At 39.4% G+C, this 16,972-nt stretch overlaps 1 protein-coding gene across 3 annotated transcripts in view; it reads right to left on the reverse strand.

Moving 5' to 3' along the window:
• LOC6583662 (cAMP-dependent protein kinase catalytic subunit 3) overlaps positions 1-16,972 on the reverse strand; it is an 88,910-nt gene that overhangs the window by 4,192 nt on the left and 67,746 nt on the right. The window contains exon 4 of one of the 3 annotated variants that reach the window (XM_044009486.1): positions 15,833-15,872. The exons of the other annotated variants lie outside the window; for them this stretch is intronic. Within the exon in view, the coding sequence (XP_043865421.1) occupies positions 15,854-15,872 (19 nt within the window). The 3' untranslated portion in view covers positions 15,833-15,853. Of the gene's footprint in view, positions 1-15,832; positions 15,873-16,972 lie in introns of those variants that run through there. 3 annotated transcript variants of the gene reach the window in all.

The raw sequence follows: 16,972 nt of genomic DNA on the forward strand, positions 1-16,972 counted from the left end.
AAAGCGGCAAAATTCCCCATAGTGCATTGCAGGCAGAATCCTTTTACGGGATATTGAAGAAATATTTTTCTAAGGCCTCAAAATGCTGCAATTTTTTTTTTAATTTGACGGCCAAGAACATAATTTGTGAAAGGACTGTGTTGACGTTGAAATAAAATAAATTTTGGGACAAATAGGAGCAAAGACGTGTCGCTCATCAAGTCCTACCAAGGTTAAAACGGCGTCTTTAGTAAGGATTGCAATGGCTCGCAGAGAAAAATGCCAGAGGCTTTGTCATGCACTAAGGATATGTTGTATTCAATGGGCTATATTTCATTCCTATCACTGACGTAATAAAATAAGTTCAATATTTGAGTATCCTAAATGATGATGCCATTCTTTCAGACGATAGTCATATTGGAAAATAATTCTAGTAGCTAGATAATGTCTTTGTCATGATAGCTCCGGTGATACTTAGCTTTATTAAGGATATTATTATTACTCCTTTAAGCCCATAATTAAATATAATAGACTACTTCTAGACGTAAAATTTAGCTAAAGCACTGACCAAAGAACACATAGATGAGACATGTAGAACAAACTTTTTCACCACCGAAAAAATGTGCATTAGGGACTACTCACCTTCGTAGTTGCTCGGCTCCGTCTCTTAAGGCTCGAGCAGTGAAAATACAACACTACAAAGTTTGTTCGTTGCGAGCGCTCAAACGAAATGGTTCCATTCTTATATGAAGCAAGGCTATGCGCTATTTGTCCTACTCTCTCTCTCACTCTATCTCTCTCTTTGGTCTCTCAAATCACCGAACTCAGCAGCGCACAAAAATTGAATTTTGTTCGCGATGATCCCAGCTCTTTCCCTTTGAAGTGAAGGGTATACCTAATCATAAAAGCGTTTGTCACGCTCATGCAAACAAAATGTAAGCGTTTGTATGGTTATTCGTGAGAAGGGTATGAAAGCGTTGATACTCATGGAAATGCTTTCGCGACGAGTGTGCACACAGACACACACACTTGCAGTCTCTGGAAACATGAGCATTAGTGGCCTGTGTGCGTAACTCTTGCTGCTTGTAGTAATTTTAAAGCCCAGCATTTGCATTTGGTCGATTTTTTGCTCACAAACATATAGACATACATGTATATACATATGTACATTTGATTGTGTGTATGCATGAGATGCGATGCTCACAATTATGGGATATCACTTGTAGAAGCATTTGTATGCCTCTGTCCTTTACATGTGCGTATGTGTACATATGTCTTTGTGTGTATGCATGGGATATGAGCATTGGCGTGGACCTACCTCAATCTAAAATTGTGTGAACGATTTAGAGTTCGAAATACGAATTGCAGAATCGCATTTATGTACATACATAGAAATATTTAATTAGCTAACTAAAGTGACAAGTGCACTTTCTAATACTTTTGATATTTGTTTTTTACTTGCATGATTTTTATGTCATCTTGACCTCTATATGTATAAACATATGCTTATTTTAAAAATTGCATATGAACATATGTATGTATATGCTTTGGAATATTTCGGGTTGCAGACTATAAATATATATACTTCAAATGGGACATGAAATACACATGTCATATTAAGTCATAAAGGCCCATTTGACAGTCACTTTACAATGCAAACCATACATAATTTACAAACTATTCAATCGAGAGACAATTATCTTCCCATTCCATACATACATACCCATATGCAAATGTATATACATATACATATGTATATACATGTATGTATGTATGTTTGTGAGCAAAAAATCGACCAAATGCAAATGCTGGGCTTTAAAATTACTACAAGCAGCAAGAGTTACGCACACAGGTCACTAATGCTCATGTTTCCAGAGACTGCAAGTGTGTGTGTCTGTGTGCACACTCGTCGCGAAAGCATTTCCATGAGTATCAACGCTTTCATACCCTTCTCACGAATAACCATACAAACGCTTACAGTTTGTTTGCATGTGCGTGACAAACGCTTTTATGATTAGGTATACCCTTCACTTCAAAGGGAAAGAGCTGGGATCATCGCGAAAAAAATTCAATTTTTGTGCGCTGCTGAGTTCGGTGATTTGAGAGACCAAAGAGAGAGATAGAGTGAGAGAGAGAGTAGGACAAATAGCGCATAGCCTTGCTTCATATAAGAATGGGACCATTTCGTTTGAGCGCTCGCAACGAACTGACTTTGTAGTGTTGTATTTTCACTGCTCGAGCCTTAAGAGACGGAGCCGAGCAACTACGAAGGTGAGTAGTCCCTAATGCACATTTTTTCGGTGGTGAAAAAGTTTGTTCTTCATGTCTCATCTATGTGTTCTTTGGTCAGTGATTAAAGAAAAACAAAGAAGGGACCATTTATGAGGACACTTTACTCTGATAAGTGATATGCCCTGATGTTTTGTAAAATTTAGCGGATTCAGGTCCAGGACCTGACCAAGATTTAATTTAAGCCTAAAGAGATATGCATTTGATTAAATTTGTTTTCATTGTTCAGTTTAACTTTTGTTCAGTTTAATCTTTTTATACCCTGAACCCATTGAAAATGTGAATTAAGCGTGTAACGAACCTTCGGTTTATCCCGAGTCTAAGCTGGGCTAGTTTCAGCTGACAGTGGATTCGTGCCAACAAATTTATTTGTTGAAGAATTAGTCACTTGTGATTTGGTTTATACCGTAAAGTATATTTTCTTGAATATAAGCTGGTAAATTTACACGTCACTTATTTTATGATTCTATGCTGGTTCGCTTTAGCAAGGCACACCGGCTGAGTGCTGGTTCAACGCACTCCGGCTGGGAGAGTGTTGTGCTAAAACACGCTAGTTTCAGTGGAACGGTTCGGAAACGCCAGGATTTGGGTCTGTGAACTCCGGCGGTTCGGTCGGCGATACAGATCTCTCCTACTATTCCACTCGCTCACAGCAAAACACTAGCTTCGTTTCACTCATAACACTTCTCTTACGCACGGCTACTTGAACTTACTCAGATATGCAGGCCTCGCTTAAGCTGCTGGGCTGCACCAAGGTCCTTGTTGGTGCCGCTGACGATCCTGCTTTCCGTGTCAAATCGGACCTGAACATATAGTGATTTTTTAAATTCTGCTCTATTTTGGACCCTATTGATGCCAGAGACCTCAAATTTTGTATATATACTCGGGCTGATCAGTGATCACCCAAGACCCAAAAACTTTGTCGGATATTTGTCCGCCCACAGGGGGCGTGGCAAACCGCAAAAGTTGATATCTCCTAAAGTATAATAGCTAGAAGCTCCAAAGTTAGAAGAGTTAAGTTACCAGTAACCTCCTCTATCGATGACCCAAAATTAATTTTTACGCCTCTTTAATGGTGTGGCATATCGAAAAATACCCTGTAATTTTCACATTTCTTGAGAGTAAGCATTCAAACTTTGCTGTTAGTGTATCGTTATCACGTTCTAAGAACTGACCAAAAATGAGGTGTCTACGCCCAGTAGGGGCGTGGCAAAACGGAAAAACCTGTATATTCTACAGTATTAGAGCGAAACTTTACTATATTGTTGATGGGATGTGAATGAGTATTCCGTGATCGGTAACGCCCGACTGCAACGTTCTTACTTGTTTACTCCAACTCCTCGTATAGAGCTGCCGGTGGCCTTTTATAGCCCAGCCACAGGGCCTGCTTCGGGTGGTAACAGGGCCTGTTCGGCTCTGGAGCAGGGCCTTTCTGCCGTTCGTACCCATAAAAACGATAAATTGGCGTGATCTGGGTGACGCCACTTTCGCGCCAAATTGCGTGGCAGCCTCCCATTGGCCGAAGTAACGTTGGTGCTCCACGAGTGAAAGTGTCCACCACTATCACCCGGCCGGAACGGCACCTCGGCTAACGGTCCTCGATGGTCGACGTGTGTGCGGCGCGAGCCCATTGCTGAATATGTAGGAGAGAAAGAGGCTGACTATAGTCGCGAGGGTCGCTCCTACAGTACTCGCGTCGCTGGGTGGAGCAACATGGATATGCACGCACATGCGTATAAACGCACAGCAACTTCATATACATTAATACCAATATTGCTCCTCACAAGGGTATGATGCAACAGGCAGAAGGAGGCGTGGCAGACTATATAAACAACAACTTGATCAGAAGATATAAGAGCTAAAGACTAAAGAGACTGTTTTCCTAGGTCTGGGATATATGACGCGCATATCGAGTTTTCTCCGAAAATCGATAACTACTCCCGATATTTTGTTATCGATTAAAACCCTCATCGAAAACTAGTTATTTAATTGTATCTCCAACAACTCTATAGCTAAAGTCTCCAAACATTAAATTTCGAATTATATGTATTTTATACAATTTCGATATTTGTTTTGATTTAACCTAAACCCCTATATCCACCCCCTTACCCACATATTGCTAAAATATGTATTTCAAATACTAGAGACTTGTGCTTTAGAACATGCATGAATTTCAATGTTATGATCACGATCTTTTTTATTGAGATAGTCCATCGACAAGAAAAGTTATTAAACAATTAATTTCCCAATGCGTGTTTATGCGTGCGTGCGTATGCCTGCGTATGCGTTGTTGTCTGTAAATCAAATATAAATAAATCATGTAAGTGATAGAGACTTGCTTCTTGTGTTGGTCATCAATTCTTGGTCATCAATTTGTAATTCAAATTACTTTATTCCGACAATTGATCACTATCTTTTTGATGAATTGTTAAACCTGTCTATGTTTCAGATGAACTCTATTTTAAACCATCTAAATCGCACTCTAGATCTTGTGTTTGTTAATCATGATACGCTCATTAATGTCGCGAGATCAACTCCTTTCTGCTTACCAGAGGATATACATCACCCCACTTTAGAGGTTTTATTAAATGTTGATAATCCTCCCACTAATACTCCAATGCCTTCCAAATTTAGTCGCTGTTATCGTAAATGCAATTTTGTTTTGCTTAACGAATTAATTAATTCAACAGACTGGTCTATTCTATATGAGTCGGTTGATATTAATTTGGCAGCATCGTTTTTATACCCTGAACCCATTGAAAATGGGAAATCAGGGTATAATGGTTTTGTGAAAAGTATGTAACAGGCAGAAAGATCAGGACGACGAGCTGAGTCGATATAGCCCTGTCCGTCTGTCCGTCCGTATGAGCAAAAGGATCTCAGAAGATATAAAAGCTAAAGAGCTGAAATTTGGTATGCATACTATTATATACCATAGGCAGTACGAATTTGCTTTATTTTTTCGATAACTCATCCGATAACTTTTTTTATCGAGAATAATCGAAAAATCGACTTGGTTTTTTCAGCCTAGTTTGAACACTTTTAAACCAAATTTGCGTTGTATATAGAGTTAATGGACACAAAGATTTTGTAATTTACAGATTTTGGATACCACGCCCCTTCGCCACCAATTTGTAAAAAACGCATTTCAAGTACTAGAGACTTGTGCACACATTACGCTCTAAAGTTTCATTAAGATTGTGTATCTACAAAAGAAATTATTCAACAAATAAATTCTCATAATATTGCCCACATTGCAGCGCAGCCCAAGCACTGCCGCTGCTTACTGCGCAGTTAGCAGAGCGCATGCTTATAAGTGCAGAAGAAGTGCAGAATGATTATAATATCAGCTTGGAGGGTTCAGGGTATCTCCTAGTCGAGCAGTCTCTACTGGAGCCTTCTTACTTGTTTTATTCTACTTTAAACTCTATTCTGGATGTTTGTGTCCCTCTCTGCCGTAATTCGGCAGTTTCGAATAAGCCACCATGGTTTACCAAGACTCTTTCGAACTTGAGAAACATTAAAACTAAATGTTTTAAAAATTATAAAAAGTCTGGTTCTAGTGTTGACTGGTCCAAATATTCCATTGCCAAGTCAAACTTCAATCTTTTAAATTCTAGCTGTTATGAGAATTATCTCATACGTTGCAAACGTCAGTTTGCTCGAGATCCCAAACAATTTTACTCTTTTGTAAACTTGAAGCGTAAATCTTCTGGTCTGCCGTCCTCATTTGTCCTTGGTGGTGAAAAAACTTGCAATGACCAGGATTCCTCTGATCTATTTGCTGATTTTTTCCAATCCACTTATTCTTCTGCTGATCTCTACAGCAACTCATATCCATATTCACATCCTGAGTATGGGTCTATGAATACTCCTAAAGTTTCTGCAGCCTCTCTGGCTGCAGCCATTAGGACATTGAAATCATCTTTCTCTCCCGGTGCCGATAATATTCCTAGTTGTGTGATTAAAGAGTGCAGTGTTTCTCTTCAGTCACAATTACTAAAATTGTTTAACTTGTCCTTGGATACTTCTGTGTTCCCTTTAATTTGGAAAGAATCTTTCATTATTCCCTTATATAAACAAGTAAGAAAGCTCTAGTCGAGACTACTCGACTACGAGATCCCCTGAACCCTTGGAGTAATAGCTATTTCAATAATTTTTCGCGTCTTTCAGCTTACACAAGAAACACGCACACACACACACACACACGCACATACGCACGCACGCACGCACACACAGGCATACATACACACACATACATACACACACATACATACACACACATACACACACACACATACACAAACAATTACATACATATACACACACAAGCATAAACACACACTCGGCTCGTCGCCCTGATCAAGAATATATATACTTTGTGGGGTCTGCTGTTTTTTCGAAAAACTGTCATTAACAAGCGAAGTAAACTCAAGTAAATTAGAGGACGTTGACCGATTTTGAACAAAACCATGTTGAGATGGTTGAATAATCCATTTGCAAAAATGCTGCAAGGCCGATATTATGATTTTCTCAAATAACTTTGGAATAGCAGATAATTTCGCAATGCCTCTATAATTGGAAATATCAGTTCTTCCACCTTTGTATACCCTGAACCCATTTTCAATGGGAAATCAGGGTATAATGGTTTTGTTGAAATGTATGTAACAGGCAGAAGGAGGCGTGGCAGACCCCACAAAGTATATATATTCTTGATCAAAGCGACGAGCTGAGTTGATTTGGCCCTGTCCGTCTGTCTGTCCGTCTGTCCGTGCGTCCGTCTGTCCGTATGTATGAACGCGTCGATTTCAGAAGATATAAGAGCTAGAGACTTCAAATTTTTTTTTAAAATGTCCGTAATTACAGCGCGCATATAAAGTTTATGATTAAAAATCGATAAGTCATCCCAATCTTTTTTTATCGATAAAAAACCTTATCGAAAACCAGTTATAAAATTATATCTTCTACACCTTTATTGCTAGAGTCTCCATGTATTTAATGTATGCTTATATGCAATTTATACAATTTCGGTTTTTGCTAAAATTTACCCCCCACCCTTAAATTCACTCCCTCACCCTCACTTTTGTAAAAAGCGTATTTCAAATACTAAAGACATGTGCTTTGGCAATTACATGCATATCCATGTTATAATCATAATCTGAAAGTTTCATGAAGATCGTACGTCCACAAAAAAAGTTTTTAAGCAATTATGTTTTCATAGTAAGCGGTCACTGCCGCCCATGCGTGTTTTTGCTTGTGTGTGTATATGTCTGTAATTGTTTGTGTATGTGTGTGTGTGTGTGTGTGTGTGTATGTGTGTGTATGTATGTGTGTTTATGTATGCCTGTGTGTGCGTGCGTGCGTGCGTGTCTGTGTGTGTGTGTGCGTGTTTCTTGTATAAGCTGAAAGACGCGAAAAATGATTGAAATAGCTATTACTCCAAGGGTTCAGGGGATCTCGTAGTCGAGTAGTCTCGACTAGAGCTTTCTTACTTGTTCTATACTAAATTCTTTTTATTTTACCTTTTCTTTTTTTATTAATTTTTATTTTGTTTTTTGTTTATTTATTTTTTTATTTTTTTAAGAATTATTTTAATTATTATGTTAGATATAGTTAATAAATATACATTTAATATATTTTTTTTTAAGTTTTCTTACTAACACTTTCTTTTATAGCTTCGTTAGTATCACTGACCATATTTGGCTGTGAGACGTGGGCATAGCTGGCCAGACTGGCAAATAAAATACCCCCATCGGGTCGATGTACTATTAAAATTATATTCTGTTTCTCGTTTTTGTCAATAGCTTTAAGAAAATAAGTAAATAAAATAAAATAAATGTTGAAAACCGTTTGGTGATAAACAGTGACGTTACCTTTTAAATGAAAAAAAGATTTAGATTGATCACGTTCACGTATTCTGAAAACTGTCACTGTTATCAAGCCTACTGCGTAAATTTTCAATGACAATGCAAAGATCCTCAATCGCAATTAGAGGTCTGCATGAATGTATTCATTTCTAAAACCATAGTACTGTACAGTAGTAAAATGTTCTCAAAAATTCTGTACTCATGCCTTGCTGTACAGTATATTCAACTGTCAAAAAAAAATTCTGTACAACTTTTATACTGTTCACATTTACAGTGACTGACAGTAAAAGCTGTACTCTTTTTAAATGAGTACAATTTTTGTCTCTTTCCCATACGTTGTACACCAAACTTCAATATGAGTATAATAAATGTGATTGAGAACAACTGTAAAGATATTTTGAACTGCTCTGCTACAGCTGCTAATGAAAATAATGCAAACGCAATAAATGCAAATGAAAGTGTAAGTTTTCAAAATATACTATTATATTTGACCTATTAATGGTACATTTATAAGAAATCTGTTATTCTATTAAATATTCGTTTCGTCTTTGTATTTTCATAAAGGAAGTGCAGAATGAGTAGAATATCAGCTTGGAGGGTATCTCCACTCACCAGAGAACACATAGACTAGACATGTAGTACAAAGTTTTTCAACACCAAAAAATCTGTCTCCTAAGGCCTATCAATTTCGTATTTGCTCGGCTCTTCACTTTTTAGGTTCGGGATACGAAAATATGCGAAAGCACAATCATTCCGCTTCATGCGCTCGACCGAGATGGTCAAATGTTGAATAAAAGATGCCTCTATGCTCAATTTTTGTTCTTGCTCTCTCGCTCTCTCTGCTCTCTGCTCTCTCAAATATGTATATATATGTATGCATGTGAGCACAAGCAGCAGCTCACGAAAATTGAAATTTCTTCGCGTTAGACTGACGTTTCTTCCCTTACGTGTGAAGAGTATTCCGAACTCTCGCTTGCTACATGTAATATGAGCATTTGTATGCCTGTGTGCGAAGCTCTTGCCGCCTGTAGCAATTTTACAGTCCAGCATTTGCATTTGGTCGATCTTGTGAAGTGCTCACAGACATACATATGTATGTATGTATGAATATACAGTTGATTGTGTGTACGCATGGGATGTGCTGCTCACAATTATGGGATATCACTTGTAGAAGCATTTGTATGCCTGTGTGCCTTTACATGTGGGTGTGTGTATATCTTTGTTTGTATGTTTGGGAGATGAACATTGGCGTGTGCCTACCTCAACTTTTAATGGTGTGAACGATTTTAGGTTTGAAGAAGGGCTCTTTTATTTAAATAGCTGACTAACTAAAGTGACAAACCCAAAATCGTTCACACCATTAAAAGTTGAGGGGGCCAAATCAGCTTTTTCCCCGTCAAATCTGGCTTTTTTGAAAAGCCGATTGCGGAAAAAATTCCAAAACAGCGGGCAGCGGGAATTCTGGATTTTTATACCCTGAACCCATTTTCAATGGGAAATCAGGGTATAATGGTTTTGTTGAAATGTATGTAACAGGCAGAAGGAGGCGTGGCAGACCCCACAAAGTATATATATTCTTGATCAGGGCGACGAGCTGAGTTGATTTGGCCCTGTCCGTCTGTCTGTCCGTCTGTCCGTATGTATGAACGCGTCGATTTCAGAAGATATAAGAGCTAGAGACTTCAAATTTTTTTTAAAATGTCCGTAATTACAGCGCGCATATCAAAATAAAAAAACCTTATCGAAAACCAGTTATAAAATTATATCTTCTACACCTTTATTGCTAGAGTCTCCAAATTTTAATTGTATGCTTATATGAAATTTATACAATTTCAGTTTTTGTTAAAATTTACCCCCCACCCTTAAATTCACCCCCTCACCCTCACTTTTGTAAAAAGCGTATTTCAAATACTAGAGACTTGTGCTTTGGCAATTACATGCATATCCATGTTATAATCATAATCTAAAAGTTTCATGAAGATCGTACGTCCACTAAAAAAGTTTTTAAGCAATTATGTTTTCATAGTAAGCGCTCACTGCCGCCCATGCGTGTTTATGCTTGTGTGTGTATATGTATATAATTGTTTGTGTATGTGCGTGTGTGTGTGTTTTTTATATTCATTTATTGACAAATTTTAACAAATTGCAAGTTGCGTGGTGGCTAGGATAGCGCGCGGTGCTTGCGGGACGGCCGTAAAGCATTGCTTCGCAAGCACTATGCGCTACTTTAGCCTGGGACAGCTCGTCTTCTCAGTCGCTCGACTCTGCGGAGCTCCATCATCACCGTGGCCGCGAAGGCGCTTGTTAGTTCCCAAGCTTCCTCCGATTCCAGCATGGCGTTGACTAAGTTGTCCGCTCTGATGGAGCGGCCCACTGCCTCTTCCAGACGACGCCTCTCTTCCAGGAACCGTCCACATTCGAAAAGAATGTGGTTGGCGTCTTCCACATGCCCTCGCTCGCACCAAGGGCACTCGTCAGATTCCTCGTGGCCAAAGCGCTTCAAATAGCTCCGAAAGCATCCATGACCCGAGAGGATCTGCGTAAGGTAAAAGTTAACCTCGCCATGTTTGCGGTTAACCCATGGTTCAAGCTCCGTGATGAGCTTGTGCGTCCACCGCCCTTTAGCTGAGCTATTCCACTTTCTTTGCCATCGTGCGATGCTGTTCGCCCTGACAGCGTTGAGTCGCGTAGGCCCGTGCGAATTCCGCTCCACGGCTTCGGCGACCAAATACTCCAGTGGCACCATACCGGCTATGACGAGCGCCGCGTCATCGGAGATAGTCCTGAAAGCGCAGCTGACTCTGATTGCGCTCAGCCTGTAGATCGCGCAAATGCCTCGGCTGTAGCTCGGCGTTGCCATCGCTCTTGCCCATATTGGCGCAGCATAGAGGATGACAGACCTAATGACGCTCATTAGGAGGAGACGTCGTTGCTGTTTAGGTCCCCGCGTGTTAAGCATGATTCTCGAGAGAGCTGCCTTTTTATGCACATATTCTAAGTGCTCGCGGAAAGTTAATCTTGTGTCTATCATAACACCAAGATATCTTATCGCCCTCTTTGACGCAATGGTGACGCTGCCGATCTTTATATTGGCAGTTTCCACTCTTTTGCGACTGCTGACTAGTACAACTTCGGTTTTGTGTGCCGCTAGCTCGAGCCCAGCTCCAGTCAACCAGCTTCGTATGCGATTGATACTTTCGCTGCACATATCCTCTGTATCTTTGAGCTCCTTTCCTATGGCTACGACAGCTACATCATCAGCAAAGCCAATGGTGTGCGCGCCTGCTGGTAGTTCCAAGCGCAGTACGCCGTCGTACATGATGTTCCATAGGAGAGGCCCCAGCACTGAGCCTTGGGGTACTCCAGCTGACACTGTATGAGTTTGGGGACCCTCGCTCGTGTTGTATACCAGTGTTCTTCCTCTGAAGTAGCTCTTTATTATCTCTCTTAGATATTTAGGGATATTATATTGTGACAGCGCATTCAGTATCATATCCCAACTAGCTGTGTTGAAGGCATTCCTTACATCCAGGGTCGCGATGATGCAGTATTCCTTCGTCCCGTCCCTCCATCTGGTGCCTTGAATAGCGGAAGTGGCCAGACCGACAACTTTGTTAAGCGCGTCCGTTGTTGACCGGGCCTTCCGGAATCCAAATTGGTTTGGTGACAGGCCTCCGGCGCTTGCAATCGCAGTCTCCAGCCTAGAGCAGATCAGTTTCTCAAACACCTTTCCCATGGTGTCTAAGAGACAGATCGGTCTGTACGAAGATGGCTCATCCGGTGGTTTGCCAGCCTTGGGTAGCAATACCAGATTCTGGGCTTTCCATTTTGCCGGGAACGTCTCTTGGATGAGGCATTCGTTAAATAATAATGCGAACGTACTTGGGTGCAAGGCGAGGGCTAGCTTTAGCACGCGATTTGGGATCCCGTCCGGCCCTGGAGCTGTGTTGGTTCTAAGACCTCGGAGAACTACTGATATTTCTTCCTCTGTAACTAAAACAATTTCAGTGCTCGTTGAGCCCTGATCAGCAGACTCGGACTCATGCAAATGCTGGGCTTTAAAATTGCTACAGGCAGCAAGAGCCTCGCACACAGGCATACAAATGCTCATAGTACATGTAGCAAGCGAGAGTGTGTGTGCATGCTCGTCGCGAAAACTTTTTCATTAAGCGCACCAACGGTTTCATGCCCTTCCCACAAATAATAACGAAAACGCAAATATTTTGTACGAGCTTGGTAAACGGTTTGAAGTGTTCGGAATACTCTTCACACGTAAGGGAAGAAACGGCAGTCTAACGCGAAGAAATTTCAATTTTCGTGAGCTGCTGCTTGTGCTCACATGCATACATATATATACATATTTGAGAGAGCAGAGAGCAGAGAGAGCGAGAGAGCTAGAACAAAAATTGAGCATAGAGGCATCTTTTATTCAACATTTGACCATCTCGGTCGAGCGCATGAAGCGGAATGATTGTGCTTTCGCATATTTTCGTAGCCCGAAATACGAAATTGATAGGCCTTAGGAGACCGATTTTTTGGTGTTGAAAAACTTTGTACTACATGTATATACTATGTGTTCTCTGGTCAGTGCTAGTACTCATTAAATGCTGTACAGGAAAAAAAGTGTGTGCATTTAAAAATGAATGATTCAATAGCCCTTTTGAATGCATCCATGCAGATGTCTAATAGCAATCAATGCTTCATTGTACATTGCGTAAAAAAATAAAAGAAAACAATTAAGAAAGCTCTAGTCGAGACTGCTCGACTATGAGATCCCCTGAACCCTTCGAGCAACTGATATTTTAATAATTATTCGTTTGTGTATATGCGAATAATTATTAAAATATCAGTTGCTCGAAGGGTTCAGGGGATCTCATAGTCGAGCAGTACAGAGGTGGCTTACTATAGAAATTTACTTGTTGAATAACTTTTCTTGTGGATGAAACTTTCAGATTATAATTATAATGGACATGCATGCATTTGCCAAAGCACAAGTCTCTAGTATTTGAAATACGCTTTTTATAAATATGTGGGTGAGGGGTGGATACAGGGGTGAGAGGTAAATTTTAACAAAAACCGAAATTGTATAAATTGCATATAAGCATACATTAAAAATTTGGAGACTCTAGCAATAAAGGTGTAGAAGATATAATTTTATAACTGGTTTTCGATAAGGTTTCTTATCGATAAAAAAAGATCGTAGTGAGTTATCGATTTTTAATGATAAACTCGATATCCGCGCTGTAATTACGAAAATTTAAAAAAAAATTTGAAGTCTCTAGCTCTTATATCTTCGGAAATCGACGCGTTGAAACATACGGACAGACGGACAGACAGACGGACAGGGCCAAATCAACTCAGCTCGTCGCCCTGATCAAGAATATATATACTTTCTGGGGTCTGCCACGCCTCCTTCTGCCTGTTACATACATTTCAACAAAACCATTATACCCTGATTTCCCATTGAAAATGGGTTCAGGGTATAAACATGATATATTTTGTAACAGTTAAAATAAATATAAATTGCGCGCTCTAGAGTCGAACCCGAGACTTCTCGATTGAGCGTCGCGCCACTAGAAACAGCGCCACTTAATTTTTTAGATACACTGCTGCAGCGCCATCTAGCAAATCTAAACTAAACTAACTGTTGAGAACTTTAGCACAACAATCGCAATGTGATTTTAAGAATAGAATATGCTAGAATAAGTTTGAATGTATGTGTGCACACGTATAAGAAAACTGTAGTAGCTGCTGCACGTGCATTTGTTAGTTGGCCAACATTCCTTCATTTTTAACGTCGAGAGACTTCACAATTTGCTATAGTGGCTTGATCTATAATGTTTTTAATCGATAAAAACATAACGTGATGATTTATTGTTTTTTAAAGGTAAACTCGCTATATATAAAGGTGCGCTGCAGATCAAGAAATGTTTTTGCTTTTGCTGCGACTGCGACTGTCGAAAATGCACGCAGCAACAGTTCAAGCAACAATAGAACTGCGAAAACTGTTGGGCAGAAGCACAGCACGCACAAAATTTTACGACTGTTGCTTCTGCCCGTTACATACTTTTAACAAAACCATTATACCCTGATTTCCCATTGAAAATGGGCTATACCATGTAAGAACGTTGCAGTCGGACGATACCAGTTGCAGAATACTCATTCACATCCCATCAGCAATATTGTAGCTAAGTTTAGCTCTAAAGCTGTAGAAAATTAAGTTTACCGCCTTAGCTCTTTGGTCTTGGTGGGTCGGCCCGAGCTCATATATCATATTGCATCAATAGCGTCCAAAATATAGCATAATTTAAATCACTATATTTTCAGGTCCGATTTGCCACACCCTTAATGGGCGTAGACATATAATTATGTCATTAGACTTTATAGAATCATAATATTAGCTTACGTGCAAAATTTCAGCGTTCTATCCGATTTTCCGCCACCAATGGGCGTAGATATATCCGCCATAGCTCGTGAGCTTGGATGACCGACGCGGATCTACATTCCAAATTTCAGCATTCTAGCTTTTCACCTAATATGATTTCTGGCATATCGGAAAATGCATTTTGCCTCGCTCCTATTGGGGGACGGATCGGCAAAATTTGAACACTTTATAAATCGGAGATATACACGAGTATGTGTTCAATATTTCAAGTCTCTAGCTTCAATAGCGCCGAAATAAACTGCAGTGCAGCCCAAGCGCAGTCGCTGCTTACTGCGCAGTCAGCAGAGCGCGTGATTATATGTGCGTGTGGACGCGTGTGTATGCATGTGTACATAAAATAAGTGCAGAATGAGTAGTATATCAGCTTAGAGGGTTCAGGGTATCTCCCAGTCGAGTAGTCTCGACTGGAGCCTTCTTACTTGTTTTTCATACATATTTCGTTTTTTATCAAATAGATACTTTATTGGGAAGGTGCGAGCTTGAATTAATGGTACTTAATACTTCTCTTCTTCTTAAATAGACCTCAAATTCATATACACATATTCATACATATATATGTATATAATTACTTTTCAATATGGCGTCATTTCATTTTAATTACTGTTGTACAAAACGACGCGGTGGTGTTGTAGGCAGAGGCGCTGGCGATCTTTATTTTAACATGCTATTCACCTTAGATGCGAGTTCTAATCCCGCGGAAAACTCTTTTTTGTAAATTGCAAATTTTTATTTTAGCTTCTCTCATATTTCTTAAGTCTCATAAAAATATTGCCTCCCGTATTATGAATATCTATTATGGTTCTTTATATAAATGTATAAGTGGAAAACGATTATAAATTTCTTAGTTGTGCGCTACAAATGCCGATTCGCCATGCCTCTTGTGGGCGTAGACTGTTTTTCATTTTTTTATACCCTGAACCCATTGAAAATTGGAAATCAGAGTATAATGGTTTTGTTGAAATGTATGTAACAGGCAAAAGGAGACGTAGCAGACCCCACAAAGTTAAATATATTCTTGATCAGGGCCATGAGCTGAGTCGATTTAGCCCTGTCCGTCTGTCTGTCCGTCCGCAAAGAATGCCTGCATTTATTTTGCGTCATCAGATTAGCGCCCCCAAATGCGGTTATAGTTATCTTGCTTATTTTTCGGCAATTACACTCACCAAATTTCTTGAGAAGCTCAAAGGATTCAATATATTTATAGTCAGGGTAAAAAAAAACAGTTTTATCTTTGGTTGAAAAATCAAAGATTGAGGCATACTTTGAATCTGGACTATGCTACAATAAAATTGCTGAAAAGACAGGAAAAAACAGAAAACCAATTGACAATTTTCTTAAAATAAGGAAAGCTATGGAAAAAATTTTATTGGCGGCAATAATCAAGTGATTTCACAAGCAGATAGAAGAGCATTATTTCGGAAAGCTTTGAATTCCCACGAATCGACCACAAAGATTTGGGATAAACCCGGTGTTAAGACGAGCTTATCAACGGTCCAAAGAGTAATAAAAAAAGTTAATTACTTAAAGAGATTGAAATGAAAACACACACACACCAACACACACACACACTCATACGCACGCATACACACACACACATATATATACACACACATGGGCTGCAGTGTGCGCTTACTATGAGAACTTAATTGTTTAATAACTTTTCTTGTGGACATACGATCTTCATGAAACTTTTAGATCGTAATTATATCAGTAATATGCACTTGCCAAAACACAACTCTAGTACTTGAAATACGCCTTTTACCAAGGTTGGGGTGAGGGGGTGGATATAGGGGTGGGGGGAAAATTTTGACAAAATCCGAAATTGTAAAAAATGCATATAAGCATACATTAAAAATTTGGAGACTCTAGCAATAAAGGTGTAGAAGATATAATTTTATAACTGGTTTTCGATAAGGTTTTTTATCGATAAAAAAAGATTGGGATGACTTATCGATTTTTAATCATAAACTTGATATGCGCGCTGTAATTACGGACATTTTTAAAAAAAATTTGAAGTCTCTAGCTCTTATATCTTCTGAAATCGACGCGTTCATACATACGGACAGACGGACAGACAGACGGACAGGGCCAAATCAACTCAGCTCGTCGCCCTGATCAAGAATATATATACTTTGTGGGGTCTGCCACGCCTCCTTCTCCCTGTTACATACATTTCAACAAAACCATTATACCCTGATTTCCCATTGAAAATGGGTTCAGGGTATAAAAAGGAAAGAAAACAAGTTAATTTGCATGTAATTGCTAAAGCACAAGTCTCTAGTTATTGAAATACGCTTTTTACAAAAGTGATGGTGAGGGGGTGAATTTAAGGGTGAGGGGAAAATTTTAACAAAAACCGAAATTGTATAAATTGCATATAGGCATACATTAA

The sequence above is a fragment of the Drosophila mojavensis genome, unplaced genomic scaffold, assembly GCF_018153725.1.
Source record: "Drosophila mojavensis isolate 15081-1352.22 unplaced genomic scaffold, ASM1815372v1 contig_74, whole genome shotgun sequence".
Classification (NCBI taxonomy): Eukaryota; Metazoa; Arthropoda; class Insecta; order Diptera; family Drosophilidae; genus Drosophila; species Drosophila mojavensis.